This window comes from Thamnophis elegans, chromosome 1, assembly GCF_009769535.1.
Source record: "Thamnophis elegans isolate rThaEle1 chromosome 1, rThaEle1.pri, whole genome shotgun sequence".
Taxonomy (NCBI): domain Eukaryota; kingdom Metazoa; phylum Chordata; class Lepidosauria; order Squamata; family Colubridae; genus Thamnophis; species Thamnophis elegans.
In genome coordinates, this window is record NC_045541.1 from 89,663,517 (window position 1) to 89,690,978 (window position 27,462).

Here is a 27,462-nt window from a genome sequence, read left to right on the forward strand (position 1 = left end):
TGCCTCAATAATTCAGCTGAATGTCCACAAATGAACAATGAATATTTATGTAATCTCAGTCCAGAGAGTTGCAATGAAAAGGAAGAATGCTGCAGCTATGTTAAAAAGTCTATGCCTAATTACTATAATGCTATGAATATCACAGAATTGCATAACACCCTTAAAATTATTCCACAAAAGAACAGAGACCTAGGATCTAATATAACAGACTCAGACTGAACAGATCTAGGAACAGATCAAATTTAATTAGTTAAATTAGAATTTCCTGATATCATTGAAGGTGTGTCTTCCTTAGTGGAAAAAAAGCTGGAACCTGCTGTTTCTCATTAAAGAGGTTGAAAATGCAAAGAAAGAAGATAGTAATCACAGAAAAATGACCAATAATGTATTAACATTGGAAAATGAGTCTTAAAGCTCACATTGATGAGGAAAGAGCTCAGAAGCATTTTGAGAAAAAGGAAAATAGACTTCGAACGTGTGAGAGAAAGCATTGACCAAGCCTGAATTATTCAAGGGTGAGGTGAAGACCATGTAAAGGTTTAGGCAAAGGTTCACTCTTCAAAAACAGAATCCCCAAGCATAGAACTAGAATCTGTTCTCAGCCAAGACTTGATACAAAATTACAGATGAAGAAATTTTGTGCTGGGCTGGAAAAAGGAACATGTGTACTCCACATGTACAAATAGCAATACCAGTAGCAATAGCAGTTAGACTTATATACGGCTTCATAAGGCTTTCAGCCCTCTCTGAGCGGTTTACAGAGTCAGCATATTGCCCCCAACAATCCGGGTCCTCATTTTACCCACCTCGGAAGGATGGAAGGCTGAGTCAATCCTGAGCCGGTGAGATTTGAACTGCCAAACTGCAGAACTAGCAGTCAGCTGAAGTAGCCTGCAGTACTGCACTCTAACCACTGCGCCACCTCGGCTCTTTATCACAGGCATCTGTGGGAGGGGCAGGTGATTGTGATGACAACATACAAATTACATGACTGACCTACTTTAGTTAGACATCACTATGGCATTTTCCACAACACCATGACATATGGCATATTGATGCCATCATTGTTTGTTACAAATGCTACTACCACTTCATGTATGTATGTATGTATGTATGTATGTATGTATGTATGTATGTATGTATCAACCTAGCCAGTAAAACTGTAAGTGGCAAACAAAATTTTTAAAAAAATCTGAACCATGAAACCAAGAGGGAGAAAAAGACTAGGCCCAATGAGGCCCAATAAACATCTCACTTCCGATTAACTACATATGCCCTCACCAGAGGTTCAATAACTCAACACCTTCACCATGATGCTTATTAGAAGACCCAGATCTTCATGGCTTTCTAAAAAGCTAATAAAATTAGGTGTTTTTGTATTTGGGGGTGGGGAGAGTAGAGACTATTCCATAGATATGTTGTTGGTGTGAGCTCCGAGCTTGGCGATTTGGTTGCAAATGTTTCATCCCCATTCAAAGAGTGAGCTTTAGATTGTGCTTGTCTGGGAGAGCACTGGACTTTAAATACCTTTCTGAGTCCTGGTCTGATGTTTGGTTGTGTGATTGGCTGGCTGTAGTTGCTGAATAATAGTCCTTGGTTTTAAGTACCATCTCTGTGATGTAAATTAGTGCCGGTGTTGTTCAGATGTCTTCTGATGATGTCACAGTCTGGTTTTGGGTTGATTTTGATTGGCTGCGTTTGATGTAGTCTGATTTCTTGTGATCTGTCGAGTTATAACTTTGTTTGCAGCATGGCTGTTCATTGGTCTTTAAATGCTGCCTTCAGGATTGTGGTTGATGTTGTTCTTTCTTTTGTGTATTGTGAGGGAAGACGCAGGAGCCATGGAACAGAGAGCAAGATCCTTATTTCAGATGACAGCGATTCAAGTCCGTTGCAAACGGTCACGGTATTTATACTCTCAGGCACAGCAACTGTCATTAACTGTCACTTTACTATCCAATCACAGGCTGTGCTGCGTCCTAACCAATCAGGGCGTAGCCCAGGCTGTTGCTGGCTATACAACACTCCTTCCCCCCAGTTATTTGCATATTCACAATCTATTTGCGTGTTATCTATTTGCATTTTTTTTGTATTATCTATTTGTGCGTTGTGTTATCTATTTGCGTGTTGCTTCAAATTTTTGTGTTATCTATTTGCGTGTTGTTTCAAATTTTTGTGTTATCTATGCGTGTTGTTTATGCGTGTTGTTTTCATATTCAACATTTACAATTCTCTCTTTACAATTCTCTCCTTCTCCCCCAGTTATTTGGATATTCACAATCCAGCCAATTTCACATTCATATTTGCATATTCAACAGTTACATATACGATATTTGCATATTCAACATTTACATATACACACTCCATTTACATTCCCCCCCTCCAGTTCTGTGCATGGGTTCTGCGCTTCGACGTTCTGCGGCCCGCAACTTGGCTCAGGACCTGCAATTGAAACTATATGGCTCGTTCCTGAGTTTGAAAGAGGCCAACGGAAGAGGATAGCGGGGCCAGCGCCAGCAGGGTGGCGTGTAATTGGTAAGGCCAGCGTGGCAACGAGCGGAAACGAGCGGCTTAGGACGGAAAGGTTTGTGGCTCTGGTTGTGTAGGAGGTTTGTGAGCGGCCTTGTGGAAGCATATAGTCGTTGAAATGCGGTTTGTGAGAGGAGCCGGCGGTTTGGGAATGGAGCTGGCTTTGAAGAACGGCGGCGGTTCAGCTGACAAGAGATTTCTTGCTGGCGGTTGCTCCTAGAGGAGGCAGACTTTGGAGGCGCTGTAGAACGCGGCGGCTGGGTTGCTTTTTATTTTTTTAGGCTGCTGAGCGAGTGATAGGCTGAGGCTAATCTAGCGAAGCCGGTTTCGGAGACTCCTGTAGGCAGGCAGCGGCCCTGGTGGAGCAGCGGTTGGCTCCCGGCAGCAGCGGCGGCTGGTGGCGGCTTTGGAGGAGCTGCTTCTCGGAAGGCAGGTAGAGCAGGCTTGTCGGGAGCTGCTTCTTGGGAGGCAGGTAGAGCAGTTTTCTGAGCGCAATGGCTTTGTCGGAAACGGCCCATTGGGAGGTGCGAGATGCTGCAGAGCAAGCTACAGTCTCATCAGGGACTACTTGGAAAGATTTGTCAGTGGTTTGATGGACATCGCTCCACGGCAGAACCTCTTTGCAAGAGCAGATGGAGGCAGGCAGAGCTTCGCAGGCAGAGCGGCTGAACTGAATTCTTCAACTACAGCTACAGTTCCAACGTCGTTCGGTGGAACAATGAGTGGCCATTCAGATACTTAGGCGGTCTGATAGAGAAACGGAAGGAAGCGGCAGTGACCAAGCTAGTTGTGGCCATGCACTTTGTATTTGTGAAGCGGAGCCGGTTGAGGCGACTTCAAATCAAATGCAGCTTGTATTTGTGAAGCGGAGCCGGTTGAGACGACTTCAAATCGAACGCAGTTTGTATTTGGAGCCGGTTGTTCCTTGGGCCTCTTGTGGTGCTCGTAAGGACGGCTGGCAGGCAGGCAGGCAGGCAGGCAGCTTCAGCCGCGGTGCGGTTGAGCCGTCGTGATTCGTAGCTCGTCCCTGAGCAGAGGCGGCGGCTCCAGTGGAGGTTAAGCGTGGGAAGCCCGTCCCTCTGACTGATGGAGGCCGCGCCTGTGGATCTACTCAGGTTGGCGGAAACCGGAGGCGAAAACCTGAGGCGGTGGCTACTGCTGCTGCAGTTCTGACAGGTCCTCAATGGAGGAAGAAAATAATTTTTTTTCCTGTGTTCTCTGCGACTGGCTTATTGTCTATTATTATTCCAGGCTCTGCGGAATCGCGATCCCATCCTCGTCGCCAGTTTTGTGTATTGTGAGGGAAGGCGCAGGAGCCATGGAACAGAGAGCAAGATCTTTATTTCAGATGACAGCGATTCAAGTCCGTTGCAAACGGTCACGGTATTTATACTCTCAGGCACAGCAACTGTCATTAACTGTCACTTTACTATCCAATCACAGGCTGTGCTGCGTCCTAACCAATCAGGGCGCAGCCCAGGCTGTTGCTGGCTATACAACACGTTCGTTCTAAGTGGCTGGTAGATTGGGTTGATGTCAATGTGTCTGTTTATTGATTTATTGGTGGAAAACCAGGTTTCCAGGAATTCCCTTTCTCTCCTTGACTTCACCTGGGTTACAGCTGTGGTCCCGGTTAGATTGAATTTGTGTCCTTTTGAGTCTTCTTTTACAGACGTGAGGGATGTAGAATCATGTCTCTTGATGGCCAGGAAGTGTTCGTGCAACATTTGCAACCAGAGCTCAAACCAACAACATAACTACCAACCAGAGCTACTAATATTCAAAGACAAATGCCAACTATTCCATATAGCAGGTACTGTTAGCGAGGGGGGAGTCTGTCACATTACATGAGAGTTGTAATAGTCTTGTAGGTTATCTGTATTATGTGCATCTCTCTCTCTCTCTCTCTCTCTCACACACACACACACACACACACACAAACACACAAACAAACACAACCAGCCCCTGTGCAGCAATGTCTGCAAGAACACAACCAAGCTCAGAGAGCACCAAGGACTCCCAGAATATATGTGAGCATGTGATAGGTTGGAATAAGTGCTTAGGTTGAATCCATTTGTGCATTTATTGTTTGAGACAGTGGTGGGTTTCAAATTTTTTTAGAATCTATTCTGTAGGTGTGGCCTGTTTTATGGGAGTGGCTCAGCGGTCATGTGACTGGGTGGAAGTGGCTTGGCGGTCATGTGACCGGGTGGAAGTGGCCAACATGGAAAATGTGGTGAAACTCACTTAACAACGCTCTTGCTTAGCAACCAAAATTTTGGGCTCAATTGTGGTCATAAGTTCTTTCTTTCTTTCTTTCTTCTCTCTCTTTCCTTCCTTTTGTCTCTCTCTCTTTCCCTCCCTCCATCTTTCTTTCTTTCTTTCTTTTCATCTCTCTCCCACTTTTTCTTTCTTTTTTCTTTCTTTCTTCCTTCCTCTTTCCTTCTTTCTTTCTCTTTCTATCTTTATCTCTCTCTTTTTTCTCACTCTCCCTCCATTCCTTCCTTCCTTGTGTATCTCCCACTTTCTTCCTTCCTTTCTCTCTTTCTTACTTTCTTTCTCTCCCCCCCCTCTCTCACACACATCCCTTCCAATTACTTTCATAGATATATTCTATGAACTAAAACTGGTGTCCAATAAATCCTATGATCACAAGCCAATTCACAGAGCTCCCAATTCCACCTCTTACTGCTCTTGGGGTTAACCGAATATGGTTAGTTGTCCTGTTACCTCTTGGCCTTGGTTCCTGCCTTTTTAACAGAACAGCAGAGAGGGCTAATTTCAAACGGCTTTTTCTCCTTTTGCTGAAGCCAGATTTCTCTGCCACTCGGCAGGTGACCTGGTGGGTATCCAAAGGTGTTGGGCACACCACGGAAGGCACACACATCATGCACAAACATACACACACACACACACACACACACACACACAGAAACACCGCACTTGCCGCAATGCAAGGCTCATGTGTAAGGGGGACTGGATCAGCTGGGAGGCTGGCAAAAAAGAAGCCTGTTTCTCCACTGCCACGGCTCGCAGAGTAAGGAGGTGGAGATGATGGCTGGCGCGCTCTTGCTTACTTCTCGCCACCGCTGCCCCTGTGGCCCGCCAGCTGCAGCCCTGCCTGGCTGGGTGGCTGGCCGGGAAAGCAATGAGGGGGCGAGCGGTAGCCATCATCTCCACCTCCTTCCTCTGCGAGCCATGGCAGCGGAGAAACAGAGACTTCTTTTTTGCCAGCCTCCCAGATGATCCAGTCCCCCTCACACATGTGGTGTGTGTGTGACAGCCACCTTGTTTCCAATGGGGGGGGGATCCATGCAGAGGGAGGAAAAACACATGGATTTCTTCCCTATCCCCATTGGAAACCAGGCGGCTGTCAAAGAGAAGGGAGCGCGTGCCACATGGGCTTCTCCCAATCCTCTGCTCTGGCAAAGGAAGTGGGTGGTTGAGGCAAACCTGGTGCAGACAGGCAGGGGGAGCGAGCAAGCGGCGACTGGGCGGGCGGGCAGGGGGAGCGAGTGAGTGGTATGGGAAGGTATGCTAAATTTCACGAAGCTGAAACCCACCCCTGTTATGATTATATGTTTCTTTTAAGTTCATCAATTCTTTCTCTGTACTTCTCAGGCAGCATCCTTAAGGATGGAATTTTTATTATTGTGACAGTCTGTGCCCATGATGACTATCTGGTTACAGAGGTCATTCCTTGAAGGAAGGTAGAACTCAAGTATATATGCTGCCATGCCTCCTAATCTCTTTCTCTTGTAAATTCAGCTTGTTGGAATAACAATTAGGGTCATGGCTCAATTTAAATATCAAAATTGCTGTGTTGCATTTCTAAGAAGGGGTCTGTAAGGTTTTCGCACTATGACAGAGATCCTTGTTCCTATGGCTTTTTCCTTATCGGTTGCAAAGTCATTCCATTTTTATTTGGAAACTTCTGCTACTGTGTGCACTTACTCAAATTGGCTCTGATCATCATATAAGATCTAAGTAACCTCTTGTCTCTTGCTCTTCGTAGGTCTGAGTGACAAAGACTAAACAAAGTACAGCTTGACGCTGAAGAGTATCCCAGAAGAATTCATATTTGAAATACCTGGGGCTCAATGAAGCAGATTTTAATAATTTTACTTTCTTACATTATGTAAAAGGTATACATTCTGCCAATTCACATTACCTTTCAAACTAGAAGAGAAAATCATTGCAACAATCAGGCTACCACAGGCCTTATTTTGGCACGCAAACCACAAGCTACCATAGCAGCCTTCTGGAATGGAGTGTTTAACACCTGTTCTTCTCATTGTACAAAAGCAATTACTTAAAGATCAATAAACTGTCTGAGATTATGATAATGATGATGATGAGTTTACCATACAGAGATCATTTCTCTCTACTAACATTTATCATATATATTTGCAAAGGTCACAGAAAATGTTGTGGCCCGCCAGCGGCCAGTGGAGCTGGCATCAGATTTGGACAGTGAGGAGGTTGGGGAGGAACATGGGCCAGTCCTGGAGTCTGGGGAAGTCTATGATGAGGGCTCTGTGTTGGAGGCAGAGAGGGGACCAGATCCGTATGCCAGTTATCAGCTGCCTTCAGAGTCAGACATCAGTGAGGCAGACGGACAGCTGGAGCCTGTTCTCAGTGTGCGCATGCACAGACTTGCCAGACAAAGGGAACAGCTAAAGAACAGGGATCAATTTAGGAGTAAAACCACAGGTGGATGATGAATAGCCCCTCGCAGAGGAAATAAAAGAGGAGCGAAAGGGAAATGGAGTTTGCAAGAGACAATTAGTTTGCTTAATTGGTTTGTGACTCTCTGACACTCCTTGCAGGTTTTTTTTTTTTTTTTGAGGTTTTGCAGATATCAGCCTGTCAGCTCTCCAAGCCAGATAAGGTTTGTAATGGCAAATCCTCCCCTAAAAGACTTTGCTGGATGTGAATGAACACAATTCACAGTAAATTAATAAAAGGGTTTTTTGTCGGGATAAGGAATTTGCTTCATGCTCTTGGGAAGCCTTGGTCAGAACAGAAACTATAAAAAAAAATCCTGCTGCAGGTTTTGTTCAAAGGCGGAATGTATGTACCTTGAGTATTTCATATCATTTTCAGATTTGAAAAAGCCACACCTCTACCCACTCCTCCTTACAATTATTTAATTCTAGGTTAACAGGAACTCATAACATATTTTTAAAACTTGTCAATTTCTAAAAATTAAAAGAAACCAACTCTCAGTATCAAAAAGGTGCTTAGAAATGAAAATGATCACACAATATAAAACAGGTGTTGTTTTTTTTAAAAAAGGTTGACAGTGAACCAACAGAGGCGTTACAAAAAGTGATTCTTCCATGTCAAGTGTGAAGAACAATTATTTTTTCCTTTTCAGTGGTGAGGTTTCTTATTTACATCACTTGGTATGCAACACTTTTTAGTTGCACATTATAACAAATCCAAGACCTTGTTTAACCTTCCAGATGTATTTCATTAAATTTGTATGTATGTATGTATGTATGTATGTATGTATGTATGTATGTATGTATGTATACTGCACAAGTCAAAAAGAGGGCCGTAAAAATATTTATGCATCCTGGACATAAATTGTTTCAACTCCTACCCTCAAAACAACGCTATAGAGCGCTGCACACCAAGGTAACTAGACACAAGAACAGTTTTCCCCCCGAACACCATCACTCTGCTAAACAAATAATTCTCTCACCATTGTCAAACCATTCACTAAGGCTGCATTACTATTACTATTAGTCTTCACATAGTTCCTATCACCCATCTCCTGGGGGATAAATAGAAGGAAAGGGGAGTGGTTGTCATAGGAGAAAACAGTTCGTATTTCTGAAGATTTTGCTCATTGTATTTTGTGCCACAGAGACTGCTTGCCAGAACTTAATTTGCAGTCTTTTGGCTGGGAGCTCATGGCCTTGCAATTATCATAAGGAACTGATGAGATCTGTTACCCCAGTTAACTCCTTGAAAGACTACTGCCTGGACTTTTCGGTGGGTGCATGCAATTAATTCATAAGAGGTAAATAAAGAGGATTTTTTCGTGGCAAGGAGTCTGTTTCTTGCTTCTGCTAAGGTTGGGTCAGAACGATGACTCTTCATTTAATTGTGCAGCTTTAGAGATATTATAGATTAACAACTAATTTACGCACAGTAAATTACTTCTGTTCCCTTTCGGAGTCACACATAAATATTTCATTTTATGGAAAGGAGTGATTATTGTTAACTAAATTTGTAAAGTGTTTTAGCATTTGTATGTGTGTGTGTGTGTGTGTGTTTTCCATTCTGATTTCAATTTCTTGAAGTTTCAAATTATTCAGATCTATAACTAGTCCATAATTAGACCATTAATTCATAGTATTGAATTTCAGGGTTCTTTTAGATCAAGGGAGGTCTGCTGCTCTGAAGCCCTGTCTTATGCCTATATTTGATCACAGCTGGCAGAAATTGGTGGTATTTTTTGTCATTTTGAGAATGGCAAACACAAAACTATAATGCAACCTCAAAAATAAATTTAATATAATGTATAAAATAAAGTAAAACTCCAGTCAGATTTTTTTAAATAAAAAACATCTTGGTTCAGGCCAGTTTGCATCCCCAGTCCATCCAGGTGACCTTGATGTACACACCATCAAAAGCTCTATTCTGACACATTACACTTCTTTGTAGCCTTCTTCACTCATTGAGCTTCTTCCTGCCAAGTTTCACTGAGGGTTGAATGTTAGCTCGTTCAGTAGCAACTACTTAGGGATGCTCAAAAATCTCCTTGCATATTCATTGTTTGCTATTCAGCCCACTGGAATAAGCCAATATCTGTTTCCAGTTTATAGCAATAGCTAAATCTGCACAAGACTTTATCAAATGCATTTTCTGACATCCCCCCCCCCCCCCAAAAAAACACTTTTTAGAAACTGAATACCAAGAATTGAAATGGATTTTGTATATATATATATATATATATATATATATATATATATATATATATATATATGTTGTATTTGTGCTATTTTAGTTTATTTATATATTTATTTATTTATATAGTTTATTTGACACTAAATACATACATACATACATACATACATACATACATACGTGTGTGTGTGTTTATATTTATATATTTCTTTGCAATCAACAACATGATGGTATCATTTTGAATTACATCCATGTTAGAAATGATATAATAAATTGCAGCACCAGAACTAGAAGCATATTACACTGATCAGAAAGCAGCATAGGTATATTAGATCAAACAGCTGTTAATATCTGTGAAATCTCCTTGTTTCTGTTCTTGCCGCTATTGCTGTTTGTACCTGAGCTAGGTAGACAGATTTAAACTCAGCAAAAATTGAAACTAGCAGGCAAAAGAATAGATTTTAATTATGAATTTAAATATCACCCGAGTATGTTTTTCAAACATTTCTTACATTATATGTATTTTAATGTATGTGGTGATGTTCAGATAGGTTATTTATTTTTCATTCAAAGGCAATTGAGAATGGAAAAAATAGCTCTGAAATGATGACCCAACGTGTCATGTATGATCTAGTTTTTTGTATTCCTTCCACTACATAAGAGTGGGGAGTACCATTTGGCCTACATGATTATAGCTTCCTGGGAGCTGCCATCCACACGGAAAGAACTGAATTCAGTGTCAGGACCATCTTTCCCTTGTAGCACTCACAACAGATACAAACTGCACTACCCATCACTCCCTGCTGCTTCCCCACAATGTGTTTGTCATGCAGCTTTATACACTGTTCCAAACACCCACTCACACTTCCCCGGTTTCACTCCACCCTACACTAGAAAGAGTGTTTGCCCATAGCTATGGGAAAAATGGTGAGAAGGGAAATATGGCTGGAATCATTTTCCTTAGCTTGACTATTAAAACAGCAAAGAAGTGCTAGTCATTGCCCCAGTTACTGTGGTAGAACAGAGATCAGCAAGCAGAATTAGCCAATTTTAGGCCTACATGTCTACTGGCATGGGGCCACGTAGTCTTGCTTTATGCACCTAGTTAAATGTGCTGTACATGTTTTAAAACATTAATTCATCGACATTTATTTGAAAAGGTATTTATTCAAAAAGGTAGAGGTATTATCTGAATTATGGTAGCATGTACCCAACAAATGCATTATTGTGATATTGCATTATATTTTTGATTTATTTATTAGAGTTGTACTCCAATTCTCTTTAAAATGCTCAGTACCTTATATGTATAGTTTCTATGAAACCTGCTAGGAGACATACAGAGCTCAAAGTAAGTCATCTGATTGAGACTGCCTGTCTACACTACCAATTAGGAATATATATATATTTATATTGCTTTTGGTAGGGCTAGATGAATCAAAAATTGGAATTAAGATTACTGGGAGAAATATCAACAACCTCAGATATGCAGATGATACCACTCTAATGGCAGAAAGTAAAGAGGAACTAAAGAGCCTCTTGATGCGGTGAAGGAGGAGAGTGCAAAAGTTGGCTTGAAACTCAACATTAAGAAAACTAAGATCATGGCATCCCACCCTCTCAATTCCTGGAATATAGATGGGGTTAGAGGTATAGAGGTAGGGACAGATTTTATTTTCCTGGGCTTCAATATCACAGCAGATGGAGACTGCAGCCAAGAAATTAAAAGAGGCTTGCTCCTAGGGAGGAAAGCTATGGCAAATCTAGAGAGCATACTAAAAAGCAGAGACATTACCCTGCCAATAAAAGTGCGTATAGTCAAGGCTATGTTTTTCCCAGTTGCATTGTATGGCTGTGAAAGATGGACCATAAGAAAGGCTGAGCGCCAAAGAATTGAGGCCTTTGAACTATGGTACTGGAGGAGACTCTTGCAAGTCCCTTGGATTGCAAGGCGATCAAATTGGTCCTAGAGGAGATCAACCCTGATTGCTCTTTAGAAGGCCAGATCCTGAAGATGAAACTCAAATACTTTGGCCATCTAATGAGAAGGAAGGATTCACTGGAGAAGAGCCAAATGCTGGGAACGATTGAGGACAAAAGAAGAAGCGGACGACAGAGAATGAGGTAGCTGGATGGAGTCACTGAAGCAAGTGAGCATTTAAGTGAGCTTATATGGACTCTGAGGGATGGTAGAAGATAGGAAGGCCTGTATTCTGTCCCAAGCCTCTAACTTATACTGACGCCAGCTTGGCTGTCTGCCACGACTAAGGAGGGAGATAGGCAACCCCTTGGCTAAGAGCCCAGAAAACTATCTCTTAGGAAACAAGGCCTGAACTCATGGATTTCGTCAAACGTTCGCTACACCTGGATAAATAACTGTTGTTTCCTGCAAAATTCCCCTCCAATCGCCCCACCTATAAGCTCCCTGGGAGGGGCCACTCAGTAGCCACCTGTTTCCCATTTCCTTCTATGAGCCTGTTTCCAAAGCTGCTCCCTCCTCCCCTCAGCTCTATGTATCCGCACCTCAGGGACAACCTCCTTCTGTTCCTCCTCACTGCTCCCTGACTCAGATGCCACCTGGTGGCCAACAGGCCTCTCTAGTCCCTGCTCTGACTCTGAACACCCCCAGAGTCTTCCTCAGCCTCCAGGGCAGTCCCATAGTCTTCATTGCTGTCAGATTCCACCAACAGCTCAGCCAGCTGCTGCTGGGCCACAACAGCCTGGAGGAACATTGTCCAGGGGTTCGCAATGGATCAGGCACAACGTCACAACATTTTTCCCCCACGTGGAATTTGCAAGAATCCAGACCTGCAATAATCCATATTTGCAAAAATCTGGATTTGAGATTTTCCTTCTGATGGAATTTGTATATTTTTTCAATCTATGATTGCTTCTTAGGTTTGACTGCTCATGGTTTAAGTGCAGGTGACACGGAATCACCATTGAAAAACGGTGAGCTCCACAGACAAAACAATTCCGAAATATATTTATTAAGAAATAAGTGCAATGGTTTCAGAACAAAGTATGTTTAAAACTGATGAATATATTAAAAACATTGGAATAGCTATTAATTTACAACTGTACATCAAAATGTGTCCATGTGTTTTCTGTTCTGCACAGTAAATCAGTTCTATTTTTCTTATCACTCAGCTCAGGCAAAAGATTCATGGAATGTGGCAAAAATCCAAGTACTTGACACAATGCTTACCACACAAGGGTCTGACAAGAAATTTACCATGTGTGAGAACTATCTCTGACCCCACCCCCCTCCATAAAGGAAGACATAGGTAAATATGAAGAAGTCTTAAATCACACTGGTACTTATAAATATGTAAATCAATAGATAGTTAGAAAATACTAATTTAGAAATAAAATTCATGGGTTTCTTATTTAGAAAACAGCACTTTCTCTGAGTTTTGATTCCTCTTGAGTACCATTTGACAGCTTTTCAAGATTTTGTTAATGTATCTTATAACAAAAGAGTTCCAGCAATCTTTGTATTGTTTGCTTCCTGACCTGAACTAATCTTAAAGATCTGACAAATATGGAGATGAGTTTAGCTTGGCATGATTTATTTGATCATGCCCATGCTTTTGTTATTTGTAGCATGTCTTTCCAAGTGCTCACAGATATCTTGCCGAGTATAGACATCAAACTGACAGGCTTAAGGTTTCCCAGGTCTGTCCTTCCTTCCTTCCTTCCTTCCTTCCTTCCTTCCTTCCTTCCTTCCTTCCTTCCTTCCTTCCTTCCTTCCTTCCTTCCTTTTCCAGTATGATTCTCAAAGTCCTCTTCCTATTTTTTCCCTCCTTGCTTTTGTGAAATCAACTTCTTGATAGCATTACAATATCTTTCTGAATATTGCAGTATCCCACATATCTCAATATCACACTGAAAAAATGGAGGAAAGCTTCACAAATAACTTATATTTCCTGAACCACCTATATGTCAACCCTTCGATATAAGCCAGGTCAGTAAAAAGACTTCACAAGTCTGACATGAACCATATAGAAATTTGCTATAATAGAATCTTGAAAGCCTGACTAAGTTCTCACCTCCATATCTCTTATTATGAATTAGAAAGAAATCAATCTGAGGTTCTTCCTCACGTTTGCATTGTTGCCTGAACTTAAGTGTCATTTTGTTTTTATAACCGCCACTCCTTCTACCTAACTTTCCCAAGATCAACTTTCTGGATCCCTACAATACCTGGCAAATAAATATATGGTTTTCATTTCTTAACAATTAAAAAAGGACCAAACTAGCAGTTCTTATTTCTAACTTAATGCCAGTTGCGGAGCAGATGTGTAAAAGAGCCTTCAGAGCTTTGAAAATGTTAGAGAAACACACTTGGGCTGCTTAGGTTATAAACTCAAGATGGATTCTAGAAAGTTTGGAGAAACAAATGTTAAAAGTTTCGTGAATTCAGAAACGAACTCTGTAGAGTCTATTAATGTCTAAATAACGATCATCATTTATAAAATAGCTTCTACTGTCAGAAAATACAAGATAGTAAGCAAAGAACTTTATAGGGATTTGCACTGAATTTTATTTATTTTATTGCTTATATTTCTATGGCTCCAAAACCTGCTCCAAAACAAAAAGCAAAATAATTTTAAAACATTGTCAGAAGAGCAAAATTGTGAATTTGACTCCTTTGTTCCAACTCTTGAGATTTTATACAAAGTGCCATGATATCTAGGAGGATTATTGGATTCAATGGCCATCAAGTCGGAGTGAACCTTGCAATCCAACCAAATTTTGCCTTACCATTTACAGCATAAACAGAGGTTGAGAGACAACCTTAGCTTAACCATGTACTTCTGAGTACTTATAGAAAAAGACCAATGCGTTAACCCCTTCTCCTCCTTCTACTTCCCTTTCCACAACCACCTTTATAACATATCTAACATTCCTTTCAAATACTCCTGCTCATTGTACACAAAACCTCCATCTAGCTATACAGAATTTGTAAACACTGCTCTGCACCACAGACAACTGTTGTTATAAAGTGAATTATATCTTCACATATACAACGAAGTTTTTTGAAAATAATATTTTAAAAGAATGTAGAGGGACTGCATCATTGTCAAACTCTGGCAAATTTGGCAAACTTTGTTTCTATATACAGTTCCTATATACAGTTAAGTAAACCTATTATTTTTGGAAAAGAACATAGCTATACTAGCAATAGCAATAGCAATAGCAGTTAGACTTATATACCGCTTCATAGGGCTTTCAGCCCTCTCTAAGCGGTTTACAGAGTCAGCATATTGCCCCCACAGTCTGGGTCCTCATTTCACCCACCTCGGAAGGATGGAAGGCTGAGTCAACCTTGAGCCGGTGAGATTAGAACCACTCAACTGCAGATAACAGTCAGCTGAAGTGGCCTGCAGTACTGCACCCTAACCACTGCGCCACCTCGGCTCTTACTAAGGGAGATGAGTACAACATTCTTCATAATTTTACTCTTACTGTAGCTAGGGATAATGATGATAATAATACTGCTGAGATACTGAGTCAGACTAAATTATCTTCAGAATTATCAGGAATAAGTTGGACCCTTCTCAGATCTCTGGCTCAGGCCCCATGAGTGATCAGGTGATCTCCACAGACTTCTAATATTTAGGAGGGGAGTTCAGAAATACAGGGAGTCCTCAGCTTTACAACAGTTCATTTAGTGACTATTTGAGCTTACAATAGCATGGGAAAGAGTGATTTATGACTCTTTTCGCACACTTACAACTATTGCAGCATCCCTGCAATGGATCATTCTGGATCAAAATCCAGATGTTTGGCAATTGACTTATATTTATAATGGTTGCAGTGTCCTGGGGCCACATGATCACATTTTGGGACCTTCTTAAGAGCCAAGGTGGCGCAGTGGTTAGGGTGCAGTACTGCAGGCCACTTCAGCTGCCTGTTATCTGCAGTTCAGTGGTTCTAATCTCACCGGCTCAAGGTTGACTCAGCCTTCCATCCTTCCGAGGTGGGTGAAATGAGGACCCAGACTGTGGGGGCAATATGCTGACTCTGTAAACCGCTTAGAGAGGGCTGAAAGCCCTATGAAGCGGTATATAAATCTAACTGCTATTGCTATTCTGACAAGCGAAGTCAATGGGAAGTCAGATTCACTTAACAACTGTATTACTAAGTTAACAACTGCAGTGATTCATTTAAGAACTGACAAGAAAGGTAAATGGGGCAAATTTCACTTAACCACTGTCTCGCATAGCAATATACGTTTTGTGCGGAATTGTGGTCATAAATCAAATATTACCTATAAGGGACAAATATATTTGTAACAAGAAAGTAATTCCTGTAATGAACAATATACTTATTACTGATGTTTGCACTAAGCTGATATATCTTGAGTTTTCCATTTTGTATGCAAATAAAGGGATTGACAGTTTAACAAAATAGTGAACTTCAGAATTAAAAAGGATATACTTACATTTGTGACATATTCAATATCCTTCCAAATATTACATTCCCTAGGAAAGTCGGCTAATTCTAAAAAATTATCCACTATCACTTGGCCAATCAAGTCATGCCTGGAGAAGCGGTCAAAGTCATAGACAGAAAAATGAAGTTTTCTTGAACTCAAATCTTTGTAAGGAACAGGAAATAAAAAAACTTCATCAAATACTGGGTTAAGAGTTTTTCTATGTACTTTAGTCTGATGTTTTGTTTTCCTATCTGGAAGTAAGTAGATCTTGACATAAGGGTCTGAAGTTCCAGAAAAATCCTTCGCTGGCAGGCTGACAGCCTTGTGAATCTTCACTATAAGTTGTTCTAAGTCACAATCATATTTTACAATAAAATTGATTTTCCCACAAGACTTGCTATTATTTCTCCGACCATCATCCGTGTCGACCGATCTTTGCTTATACAGCTCCGGCTTGATGCGTCCAATGCCTGTCAGCTGTTCCTGCTTCTGGATCTGTTGGATGTTGAAGTCAGGATTTGAGAGATTGAGCTGTCTTCGTATTGAATTGTGCCTTAAATTAAAGCAAAATATATTGATTGGTTGATTGATTGCATTTATTTCTTGCTCTGTAATTTTTTTAAAAAAAACTGTTTTCAAGAGTGGACAAATAAAATAAATTAAAATGTACAACTGTATACAAATGTACAAAATGTATAAAGAGAGAAGGATAGAGAGAGAACAGAATGCTTTATTGACCAAGTGTGAATATTGGCCAAGAATAGAATACTTTATTGGGGGACAGGGAGAGGGAGAAAGAGAAAATGTGATTCAATGAATATTGGATAGATGGATAGGAGTTTTTTTTTTTTAAAAAGAATAGTTCAGTATTAAATTCAAGACTTTGAAATATGAACAACTTGGGTTAGAGAGAGAGGGAGAGAGGGAGACACACACACAGAGAGAGGGAGACAGAGAGGGAGACAGAGAGGGAGGGAGGGAGGGAGGGAGGGAGGGAGGGAGGGAGGGAGGGAGAGAGAGAGAGAGAGAGAGAGAGAGAGAGAGAGAGAGAGAGAGAGAGAGAGAGAGAGAGAGAGAGAGAGAGAGAGAGAGAGAGATTGATTCTTTCCCACTCACAAAAAACTGTAAACATTGTTTTGGAAGGGTATTGAATTGGTGCATTTAAATAATTTGCAAACAGTCCAGATGGCCCGTTTTGACTACCATAGTAACTAATACTTTGGAGTTTCCTAAGGGAATCCCTCCCTCCCCTTTAGCTTTTAAAAAGGATTGCTAGGCTTTGGGGTAGCTTTCAGAGCCTGGCCACTTCTATCAATCTGGCTAGTACAGAAGTGTTTTGATGTGTTTATTTTTCCAGCTAGAAATCATCCAATCAAACTAACCTCAGTTACTTTCTAATTTTCATACTCTGTCGAATCAGGTATAATTTATAATTTTTAAAGGATATTATGCTAAATGTAGAAACCTACCCCAAGAAAGCTATACTGCACAAAACCCATATAATATTTCATTACAGCCAATATACAACCATGTAAAAAGGAGAAATGCCCATTAATGTCCTGACATTTAGGATATCTGAATCCAAATCTTAAAGACATTGCAACATTCAGAGATTCAATAGGCATGGAATTCAAGAAGGAATCATAAGACTTGCTGATAACAGGAATAATATTTCCTGTTCTGCTGGCTTGGAACTGACAGTCAATTATTCTAATATTTGGGAACTGCGTGCAAGATTGCATTGTTTGAAATGAGAGAAGAGGTGGGTTGCTGCCGGTTTGGCCCTGTCCAGGCCTGCCATGCCCCTCAACTGTTTCCCTTGCTGCCGCATGGCTGCCATTTTGGATTTTAGTGACTGCGCATGCACGGTTCACTGTAAATGTGTGCAGAACAATTTACATTGAACAGCGCTTGCAGCGTGTGTCTGGCGTGCGTGTATGTTGTGCACAGGTTGTGAACCGGAAGTAATACAGGCAGCAACCCACCCTTGGAGGAGGGTCTCTATTTCTAAAAAGAATTAGAATCAGATTGGAGAACATTTTCCCCATAATTCATCCAACTGAAAAATATTTGGCTATATACCGTATTTTTCAGACTATAAGATGCACCGGAATATAAGATGCATCAAGATTTTGAAGAGGTAAATTTTTTAAAAAAGTTTTTGCCTTCTCTGGCCCCAGGCGCACTGTGTAGGCCTCCCAAATCCTCTGTATGCTCCATTTTTTTGCTAAAAACAGGCCCGTTTTCACAAAAAAATGGGCCTGTTTTTCACTCATTTTTGTCCTCCCCAGTCCCCAGGAGCACTTTGTAGGCCTACCAAAATCTCTGCATGTCCATTTTTGCAAATAATGGGATGCATGGGACCGGGTTTCGGAAGGCCAAAAATGGCTGTATTCAGTGTATAAGACGCGCCCAGAATTTCACACTCTTTTTGGAGGAAAAAAGATGCCTCTTATACTCTGAAAAATACGGCATGTAAAACAACCAGTTGTAGCAATGGCACAGATTATTTGGGTGGCTTTGAATCAGTGAGGTACAGATAGTCTTCAACTTATAACCACAACGGAGCCCAACATTTCTGTTGCCAAGTGAAATTTTTAAGTGAGCCTTGACGCATTTTTACAACCTTTCCTGCCATAGGTGTTAAGTGAATCACTTGTTAAGCAATTGTTTAGTAACAGGTTTGTCAAGTGAATCTGTCTCCCCCCCCCCCCGACTTTGCTTGTCAGAAGGTCACAAATGTGATCACATTACCCTGAGATACTGCAACTGTCATAAATGTGAGTCAGTTGCCAAGCACCTGGATTTTGGTCACATGACCGCTGCAATGGTCATAAGTGTGAAAAATGGTCAGTGGCATTGTAACTTTGAACGGTCACTAAATGAACTGTTGTAAGTGGAGGACTATCTGTACATAGTGGGAGGGGGCATTATTCTCTGGTGCAGACAAAAATTAGGCTGACGATGGGTGTGGAGTCCAGTTGCTACCGCCATGTTGGCGGAGGTTCAGCAACAATGGAGGGAAAAATAGTGCCTTCAAGTCAGTTTTGACTCGTGCTGACTGCCTCCTGCATCTTTCTTGACTGGATTTTTCAGAGGTGGTTTGCCAGTTCTTCCTCCTACAGCTGAGAGAACTGAGTGGCCCAATTCCACCCAGTTGACTTTGTGGCTAAGGGAAGACTAGAGTTCACAGTCTCCTAATTTCTAATCTGATGCTTTAACCACTACACCAAACTGACTATCGCCACTGAAGGGCGGTTTAAAAATGATTTGCTTCATGTATCAAATATGCTAGGAGTGCCCCTGCCTCCGACATTTACCTTACTCTCTGTAATGTAAGAAATTACAGCACAAATGTATCTTACAAAGGAGGAAAATAATATTTTTAAAAATAAGTTGGGAACATTCCTGATGGTTCCAATTTATATACTTGTTGTGCGCTGTTATTGGCAGAGAATCCTTGTACATTTGAATGAGACTCACACTATTGCCAACTGAAGAGTAAAAATTCTGCAAAGAACATTTGCAGGTAAACTCATCTACAAATTGCACCTGGAATGTCTGATGTTTGAATGAGAATCCCAGCAGGAACTATATTAATTCATTGACCAACATTATAGAACACAGAATATCTTGTGCTTTCTAACATAAATTTCAGAATATCCCCCCAATGTTCTATTAAAGAATCTCAGGGTAGAACACCATAAATAATAATTTTTAAAAATGCTGAAAAATAGCAAAGAAATGTTCTTTTGTTCAGTTTTCCCTGTACCAGTCATCTTTCCAGCAAGTGGAGGAGAGGCAATCCAGTTGTAAAGTTTGCATGAAGTCAAAGACAACAAGATAAACAAAAGAAAGAGTCATAAATAAATCATATCTGCCAACATTTCAGAAAAAGAAACAGGGATATGAATAATGTCTCATAATGCGCACAAAACTGTTTTTGCTTTCTAGTAGGTATTATTGTGCTTCAACCCCATTACAGGGAATTAAACAACAAAAGCACACACAGGTATATGAACATCACATAAAGTTCACTGCAACATCCCTTTTTTTCTCTAGCTGATGCAATACCACCTGTAAAATTTCACTTTTTTGAATGTTAGGATAAATTGTTATTTGCACAGTAAAATCTGAAACATGATTATTAAAATGATACTCCAGTTGAGCTTAGCAAGGCTTATTTTGAGAAATAAATATGGTAAGATTGCAGCCTTATGTAAAATGGAGTAACACAAAGTAATGGAATTCTCAACTTTGTGGAAGTTTCTGAAAAATATAAATGTTCCTTTTTCCCACCTCTCCCCTTCAAGCTCCTGCCTTAAAGTATCAAAACAAAATATCATCAGGAAAAGACATTTATAACTTTTTCCTCATTTGGCCTGCCTTAGAATGTTGCCCAAAATAGCCAATAGTTCACAGTCAAATCTCTCTACACTACACATAGCCCTTTTTCAAGTATAATAAACTCCTGAATTCTCGGATGCAAAACCCCTCACCCAGCACTAAAAAGTATACTGGGGGTAACGAACTAAGGTTAAGTTAGCATTTTTACTATTCTCAAACCATATTTGCTGTTAACTGGCTGCAAAAGGATAATGCTTCTTCTTTGATCAATGGGCATCAAATTAGCAAACCCAGAAATAACGCCCCAGACCACACAAAAGGAAAAAGGAAAAGAAAAAAAGAAAAGGATTCTGGAATCATAGTTGGAAAAATTTAGCAGATTCATGAAATTGATGAATACTAGTAACTATCATAATTCACAGGATTTCATTGCCACAAGGTGTGGTCTAAGCACTAAATTATTGGCAGATAAAAGGTGAGGTAAATTTATAATAGATTATGTCACAACGGGTTATTAGCCACCATTATGGTATCTATGCTAGTACTTTACTTTGGAGAATTTATAAGAATACTTTTTGTTTTAGAGGCAGCTGATGCACCTTTTACTAATGTAAATGGAGGCAAATAGCTTTTCTGTTGTGTGTCATTCAGGCGGTACAAAGCATTTGAAAGGAGCACTTCACACAAGTAGTCTTCTACTTATGACCCTAATGGAGCCTGCCCATTATAGACGTAAATCATGATAATCCTGATGCTGGTCATCATATGAATGACTCGATTTCATAACCTTTTTTGTGGCAATCATTAAGTGAATCACAGTTATTAAGTCAACGGTGTGATTTAGTTAAGCAAACCCATTGTTTATTAGGGAGCATTTTTATCAAAAATGAGATGTAGTTGGAAGTTTTCAGGCAAAATGACATAAATCATGTGACCACAGAATGCTGCTAATAGACATATCTATTTGCCAAGCACCCAAAATACAGCCACATGACTTCAAGGGAGCAGTCATCCCTGTTCTATGTTTCATCCCTGTTTATCCCTGTTCATCCCTGTTTTAAGTACCTTTTAGAGCAGTGGCCATCAACCTTTTGGGGCACCAAGGTCCGGTTCCGTGGAGTTCTTTCTGTGGACCGGAGGGAACATGGTTTTGCATGCTGCTTGCATCCTGCAGATGAGGCTTCACTTGTTTGTATGGCCTGGTTTCTGGCATGCCACGGACTGATGCCAGTCCATGGACCGGAAGTTGGGGACGCCTGTTTTAGAGGGTCCACCATAATTTTGAATGCTCACTAAATGACTATGCATAAGCCAAGGACTACCTGTATAGTATATTAGTGTGGACAATGCACCCTTCCTTGAAGGTTAAATAGCTCCCTGAATCCTCTTCAAGATTCACTGTAAGCCCTTCAAAAGCCTATGGGTACATGGACAGTTGCTTCCCTGGTGGTCTCAGGTTCATGTTCATGCAGCTGAAGCAGCCATCAAAGCCGTTACAATCCTATCAGAGGATGTTGTGGCTGTAATGCTTCAAGAAAATGGGCCAGCACGTAAATGTAATGTAAATGTGTTTTATGAAGCAGGCCTTTTAAATGCTTGGCACAATCTTATTTGCCATGTCTCATTAGCTTTGGGATTGGTTATTTTCAGCAATATAACAATTCAGCCACAAGTTTTATATAGTCTGAATAATTTTTATGGTTGGCTCTGCCCACTGTCATTCATGCCCCCACCTTTTTGTTATGTTCCCCTTGATATTCAGTCAGTCTCCCTTGGTGACTTCACATGCCTCCCACTCAATCAAAGCTGTGGCTAAAACCTAACACTTCCCATGTCTTCTTCTCACAAGTGTTTTATTAACCTGTTTTATTCTTGCTGACATCTTTGCAAAGATACATCAGGACTCACCGCAGCAGAGATAAGTGCAAATGAGCATACTTTGCAAGATTAAATTGGGGCTGCTTTCACATACTACATTTGGCAATTTTATCTGGTTTAGAAAATAGCTCTTGCTATACCTGACCTGTAAATGAAGGATTGTTCCTGCAACACGTACATTTTTGTTTCTTTTATCAAGTTTGCTCCCGGTGTCCCCAAATTTTTGCAGCAAGATGGCTTTTCATCTCTGAGCACCGAACAATACTGCATTTCTTTCCTATACATCACAAGCTAAAAGAACTCACATTTTAAGTGCATTTATTCATTTACTCATTTTTTAAAAAAAAGAACCCTACTTTTATTACTTCATAATAATAGCATTCCTGTTTTCACAATCCTGTGAGAGTATTGCATTTATGACTATTTCCAATGGAACACTTCCTCCCATCAATGGAGGTTTTCCAAGCTAATGAACAAAATCAAAATACTGAAATTGATCCTCTGCAGAATCTATATGGTTTTACTGAGACCCTCCCAGTGTTGTCTGAAAGATGGGCAGCTATGTGTTTTGAATGAATGAATGAAGAGCAAAAAAATGCTCCCATTATGACTCAACAGGTCCTAAATATACTTGCCTGGGAGTAGGATTCATTGAATTCTATATGATTTACTACAAAATAAGGCTTGAATATGTTCCCTTATGCTTGGATACTAGCGTTAAGGCTTCTATATTAAAATATTTTTTGTTATGAACAATGTCTAAAAGTATTTCTTCTGTTTCTACACCACTTCATGTGCAGGGTTGAATCCCAAACTAAACAAATCTGTCTCTTGCACTGTGGTATTACACATATGGTAGTTATGAGAGTGCATGGGAGATTCAAAGCAGTGGGCCAGGCATTATAATTGACCCTGCTCCTTTATACATGTGTTGAATATCAAAGCATATGGAGTGGTATATGTTGAATTCTGAGAGGGCAGGGAAGAGGCCCAGACAGCTGAGGTAAATGCAGAAAGGTTTATCAATGTTAACAAGGCAAACAGCAACCAGGAACAGGAAATCAGCCCCTCGTCCTGCTTGACAGTTATTTATATAGGAGCTGTCAAGCAGGGCAGCCAATAGGAACAGTAGAACAGTCCACGCTCAGCCAGCCGCACCTTAGCCAATCAGGCGTGTCTTGGCAGTAGCCGGCTGTCAGTCGTAAGTTGAGGACTTGCAGCCAGTCGTAAGTAGAGGATGTAGGATCGGTCGTAGATTGAGGACTTAACAGTATAGGACTTCAATTATTGTCATCTTGCCTGTTTTTATTTCCCTTGCAGATGCCACCTGGTGGGATTAAAAACTATTATGCAGACCGAGACTTACTCTGCATTAACAAGAGCATGCAAGCATAGGTTGATGCTTGTTAAGGCTAGAGCCTTCTTGTTTTCTGTATGAATGTTTATGTGCATTTCTACATGTGTATGTGAGAGTTAGTTCATATATAACAGATGGTTTACATCACGGGTGTCAAACCCTCTCGCATCGCCGTATGATGACATATTGTGATGTTTTTTGCCTTTGCGGAGCTGGGATGGGCATGGCCTGCATGGACCATACCCAGCCCGTGGGCCACCAGTATGACTGACCTGGTTTACTTGAATGTATATAGATGCAGGCTCAACTAATTTTATAAAAGGAACAATATATTTCATAAGCAATCTTGTGGAAGGATAAGTCATTAATCCAAAATATTTATTTAATTTGCCTATTTAATTTGCTTGGCCCATTTTGAGGGGGAAGGTGCAGCCCCATAAACATGAGCCCTGGTGGCACAGTGGTTAAAGTGCAGTATTGCAGGGAAATTCTACCCACAGTCTGGAGTTTGATCCTGATGGTGCTCAAGGTTGACTCAGCCTTCCATCCTTCTGAGGTCAGTAAAATGAGGACCCAGATTGTTGGGGGAAATATGCAAATAATGCTTGCATTATAAACTGTCCAGAGAGCACTGTAAAATACTATGGAGTGGTATATGAACCTAAAATGCTATTGTTATGCTACACATCTGGTCACATTGCACATACTTTTGAGGAAAAAATGATTGCAGATTGATTTTGGTAATAGTTTTCAATCCCATCTGAAAAATTAGAACATTTTTGCTTGTGTTTTTCTAATTTTCTTTCTGCCTTTTCAGTTCTATGAATCTAATTTTCAATTCAAATTCTTCTTTTTAAAAAAAAAAAGATGGTTGTATCTATAACACCAAATGCAGCAACAGTGCATAGGGAGAAAGAAAGGAGACCCCAAATTAGAAGCTTATTTTATTCTTTTCTAACTAGAGATTCAATTCTAAGTTAATTTTCCCCAAAAGTGAAATATTTTGGACAATATTTGTCTGATAAATCATTATTCAAAACTCCCCAGAATACCCTGTGATTCTCCATGAATGGGTTTTTTAAAATGATGAAGAATCTTAACACCAATAGACTAGGCATGTGCAGGGTGAGTCAAGTTGATGCCAAGAGTATTGTGGTATAAGTACCACACTTTTATCCTCGGGCTGCAACATTATAATCCTGCTTAGGTCAAAAACGAAAGCAGCAAATTCATATGGATGCCATTGACCCTATAGAAGAGATTCAGGAGTCAAAGTGTTGACAACATTTTTTGATTAAGTTTGAATCTATATATAAAACAAACCAAACAATTTATGGACAAGTTTCATTAGATCTTTTCAATGCCCAATGCCCAATTCTGTATGGAAAAATGGATTTTCTTTTTATAAAAACACGTTTGGTTCTAGTTTTCCAACTTTGTCTTTGATTAATCTAGTAAAAGCTACATATTTTTTCTTCCTTCTTTCTCTGTCTTTTACAACTGGCTTTCTATTTGCTAGATTCTTTTTTTTTTTTTTTAGGAATAGGATCTTGCTCAAGCCCAAGGAAAAGCATAGTTTGTTTCATCACCTCCATACTTAATTTCTCTTTGCTCAGATTTCTATTTCTTTACTTTATCTCCAATGATAGACTCAGCTCCTGAAGTTTTTAAAGCAAGGCATTTTTTAACCTGTACCAAATCATCATCCTTAGAATCTCTGCTTTGATACTTCCCATCAAATAAAAGAAATGTAAGACAATATGGAAGGGAATGCCACCCTACCCACATATATTTCTCCTTGGCATTAAGGATATAGAAGGGTAAGAATTGACCTTTCCGCTCTCTTCCTTCATTATCCTTACACAGATATCAGAGTACTGACCGAGCAGAAGGTGTTGGTTCTGTGATTTGTCGATGCATCCGAACATTGTGTATGCAGTTCTCCTTGGTCCCTGCCTTAGCGTCCAATGGAATGTCTGGAGAAGTGTGGCTAATTTTCATGGAGGAGTCAGGGTAGGTAGTCGGCTGTCCCAGGAATTCCTCACTATAGTCTTGGTCATTGGTCTCTGTGTCTGTGAGGTTCAAGGATTCCTGCTTGTCTTTGTTGCCTAGCAGGCCACGCTCTCGCCATGGAACCCAACAAAGCTTCCAGGACACAAACAGAGATACCCCAAACAAAGCAAGTCCACATGCGGTGACCACCAAGGACAGCAAACTTACTGTGATATCTGGAAAGAAGATAAAGTAATATGTGTTAATGTTCAAAGAAGAGATGTTCTTCTAAAGCCTACTGTAGATCAGGACTAAGCTTTTTTGTGTGCATAGAAAGCCCAAGGAAATCATTACTTCCAAGCCTTTTTTCTTCTAAATGCCTCATTAAAGGGTTTTTTTGAGAAAAGAGAATTGAAGTAACAATGAAAAAAACATTGGCTTGCAGCCATATGGAAGTCTTTATGAACCCAAACATCCGCATACAAAACTTTCAAATGTTCACATCCCTTTGCATGCAAATTTTCATACCAGGATCTATCTAATGCCCTCTTTGTATTCCATCCAAATCAGGAAACTATAGCTAACAAAATTAGAATATTAAAAGTGGCTTCAACTTGGTTTAATATCCTGACCTGTTCTGAAATTAGTACTGAGAGCTGCGAGGTTTTTGATGAAATGGGACACTCTAATAAAAGGCAGAAATTGTTTGTTTATTTGTTTGTTTATTCACTTGCGGAAAGAAAGACTCTGTAGGAGGAAAGAAATGTTCATATCTCAGTATGTTCAAAACAGATTTCGCTGTTCAGCTTATTTGCAGCTCAGAAGATTGACTTAGAAAAAGGTGATTAGTTATGAAACAAATGGATTTCTGTTTGGTTTTCACTGTGCATATGCAAGAACATTAAACAACACCGCTTATTTGATGTCTAAATATAGAATTTTGCAGAAACAGGGATTGGCAAGCTTGTTCTTTTAATCAGACCAGTGTTTGTCTTTCATGAGGTTATAAAAAATTGTCCACATTAATCTAATTAGAAAAGTGCTAAAATCGTTAACAGGAAAGAAATACTTTGTATAGAAACATTCAGGCCAGGACAAAATTCAAAGCAACAAAACTTCTACACAACTATGTTCATAAATACTTTTTTCAGTCATGTGAAATATGCCACACAGTCCCTTAGCAGAGGTAAAAAAATCACTATTTCAGCAGACTCTCTTGAGTTGAGCTCAAAAGAATAGGAAGGACTTTGCATCTGAGGTGCTTGGACAATATCCCACTCCAGCTTACAGCTTGGGCTTTCTGGGGATCTCCAATTCAAATAATACAATACAATAGCAGAGTTGAAAGGGACCTTGGAGGTCTTCTAGTCCAACCCCCTGCCTAGACAGGAAACCCTATACCATTTCAGACAAACGGCTATCCAACATCTTCTTAAAGACTTCCAGTGTTGGGGCATTCACAACCTCTCTAAAGGCAAGTTGTTTCACTGATTAATTGTTCTAACTGTCAGGAAATTTCTCCTCAGTTCTAAGTTGCTTGTCTCCTTGATTAGTTTCTACCCATTGCTTCTTATTCTACCCTCAGGTGCCTTGGAGAACAGTTTGACTCCCTCTTCTTTGTGGCAACCCCTGAGATATTGAACATTGCTATCATGTAACCCCTAGTCCTTCTTTTCATTAAACTAGACATACCCAGTTCCTGCAACCGTTCTTCATATGTTTTAGCCTCCAGTCCCCTGATCATCTCTGTTGCTCTTCTCTGCACTCTCTTTCTAGAGTCTCCACATCTTTTCTACATCGTGGCGACCAAAACTGAATGCAGTATTCCAAGTGTAGCCTTACCAAGGCATTATAAAGTAGTATTAACACTTCACATGATCTTGATTCTTTCCCTCTGTTTATGCTGTCTAGAACTGTGTTGGCTTTTTTGGCAGCTGCTGCACACTGCTGGCTCATACTTAAATGGTTGTCCACTAGGACTCCAATATCCCACTCA

At 40.3% G+C, this 27,462-nt stretch overlaps 1 protein-coding gene across 1 annotated transcript in view; it reads right to left on the reverse strand.

Annotated features, from left to right (window-relative positions):
* The window catches only part of SYT9 (synaptotagmin 9), a 121,614-nt gene that overhangs the window by 25,502 nt on the left and 68,650 nt on the right, over positions 1-27,462 (reverse strand). The window contains exons 2-3 of the mRNA XM_032232828.1: positions 25,357-25,702; positions 15,899-16,445 (exon numbers count right to left, since the gene is read on the reverse strand). Of these exons, the coding sequence (XP_032088719.1) occupies positions 15,899-16,445; positions 25,357-25,702 (893 nt within the window). The remainder of the gene's footprint in view (positions 1-15,898; positions 16,446-25,356; positions 25,703-27,462) is intronic.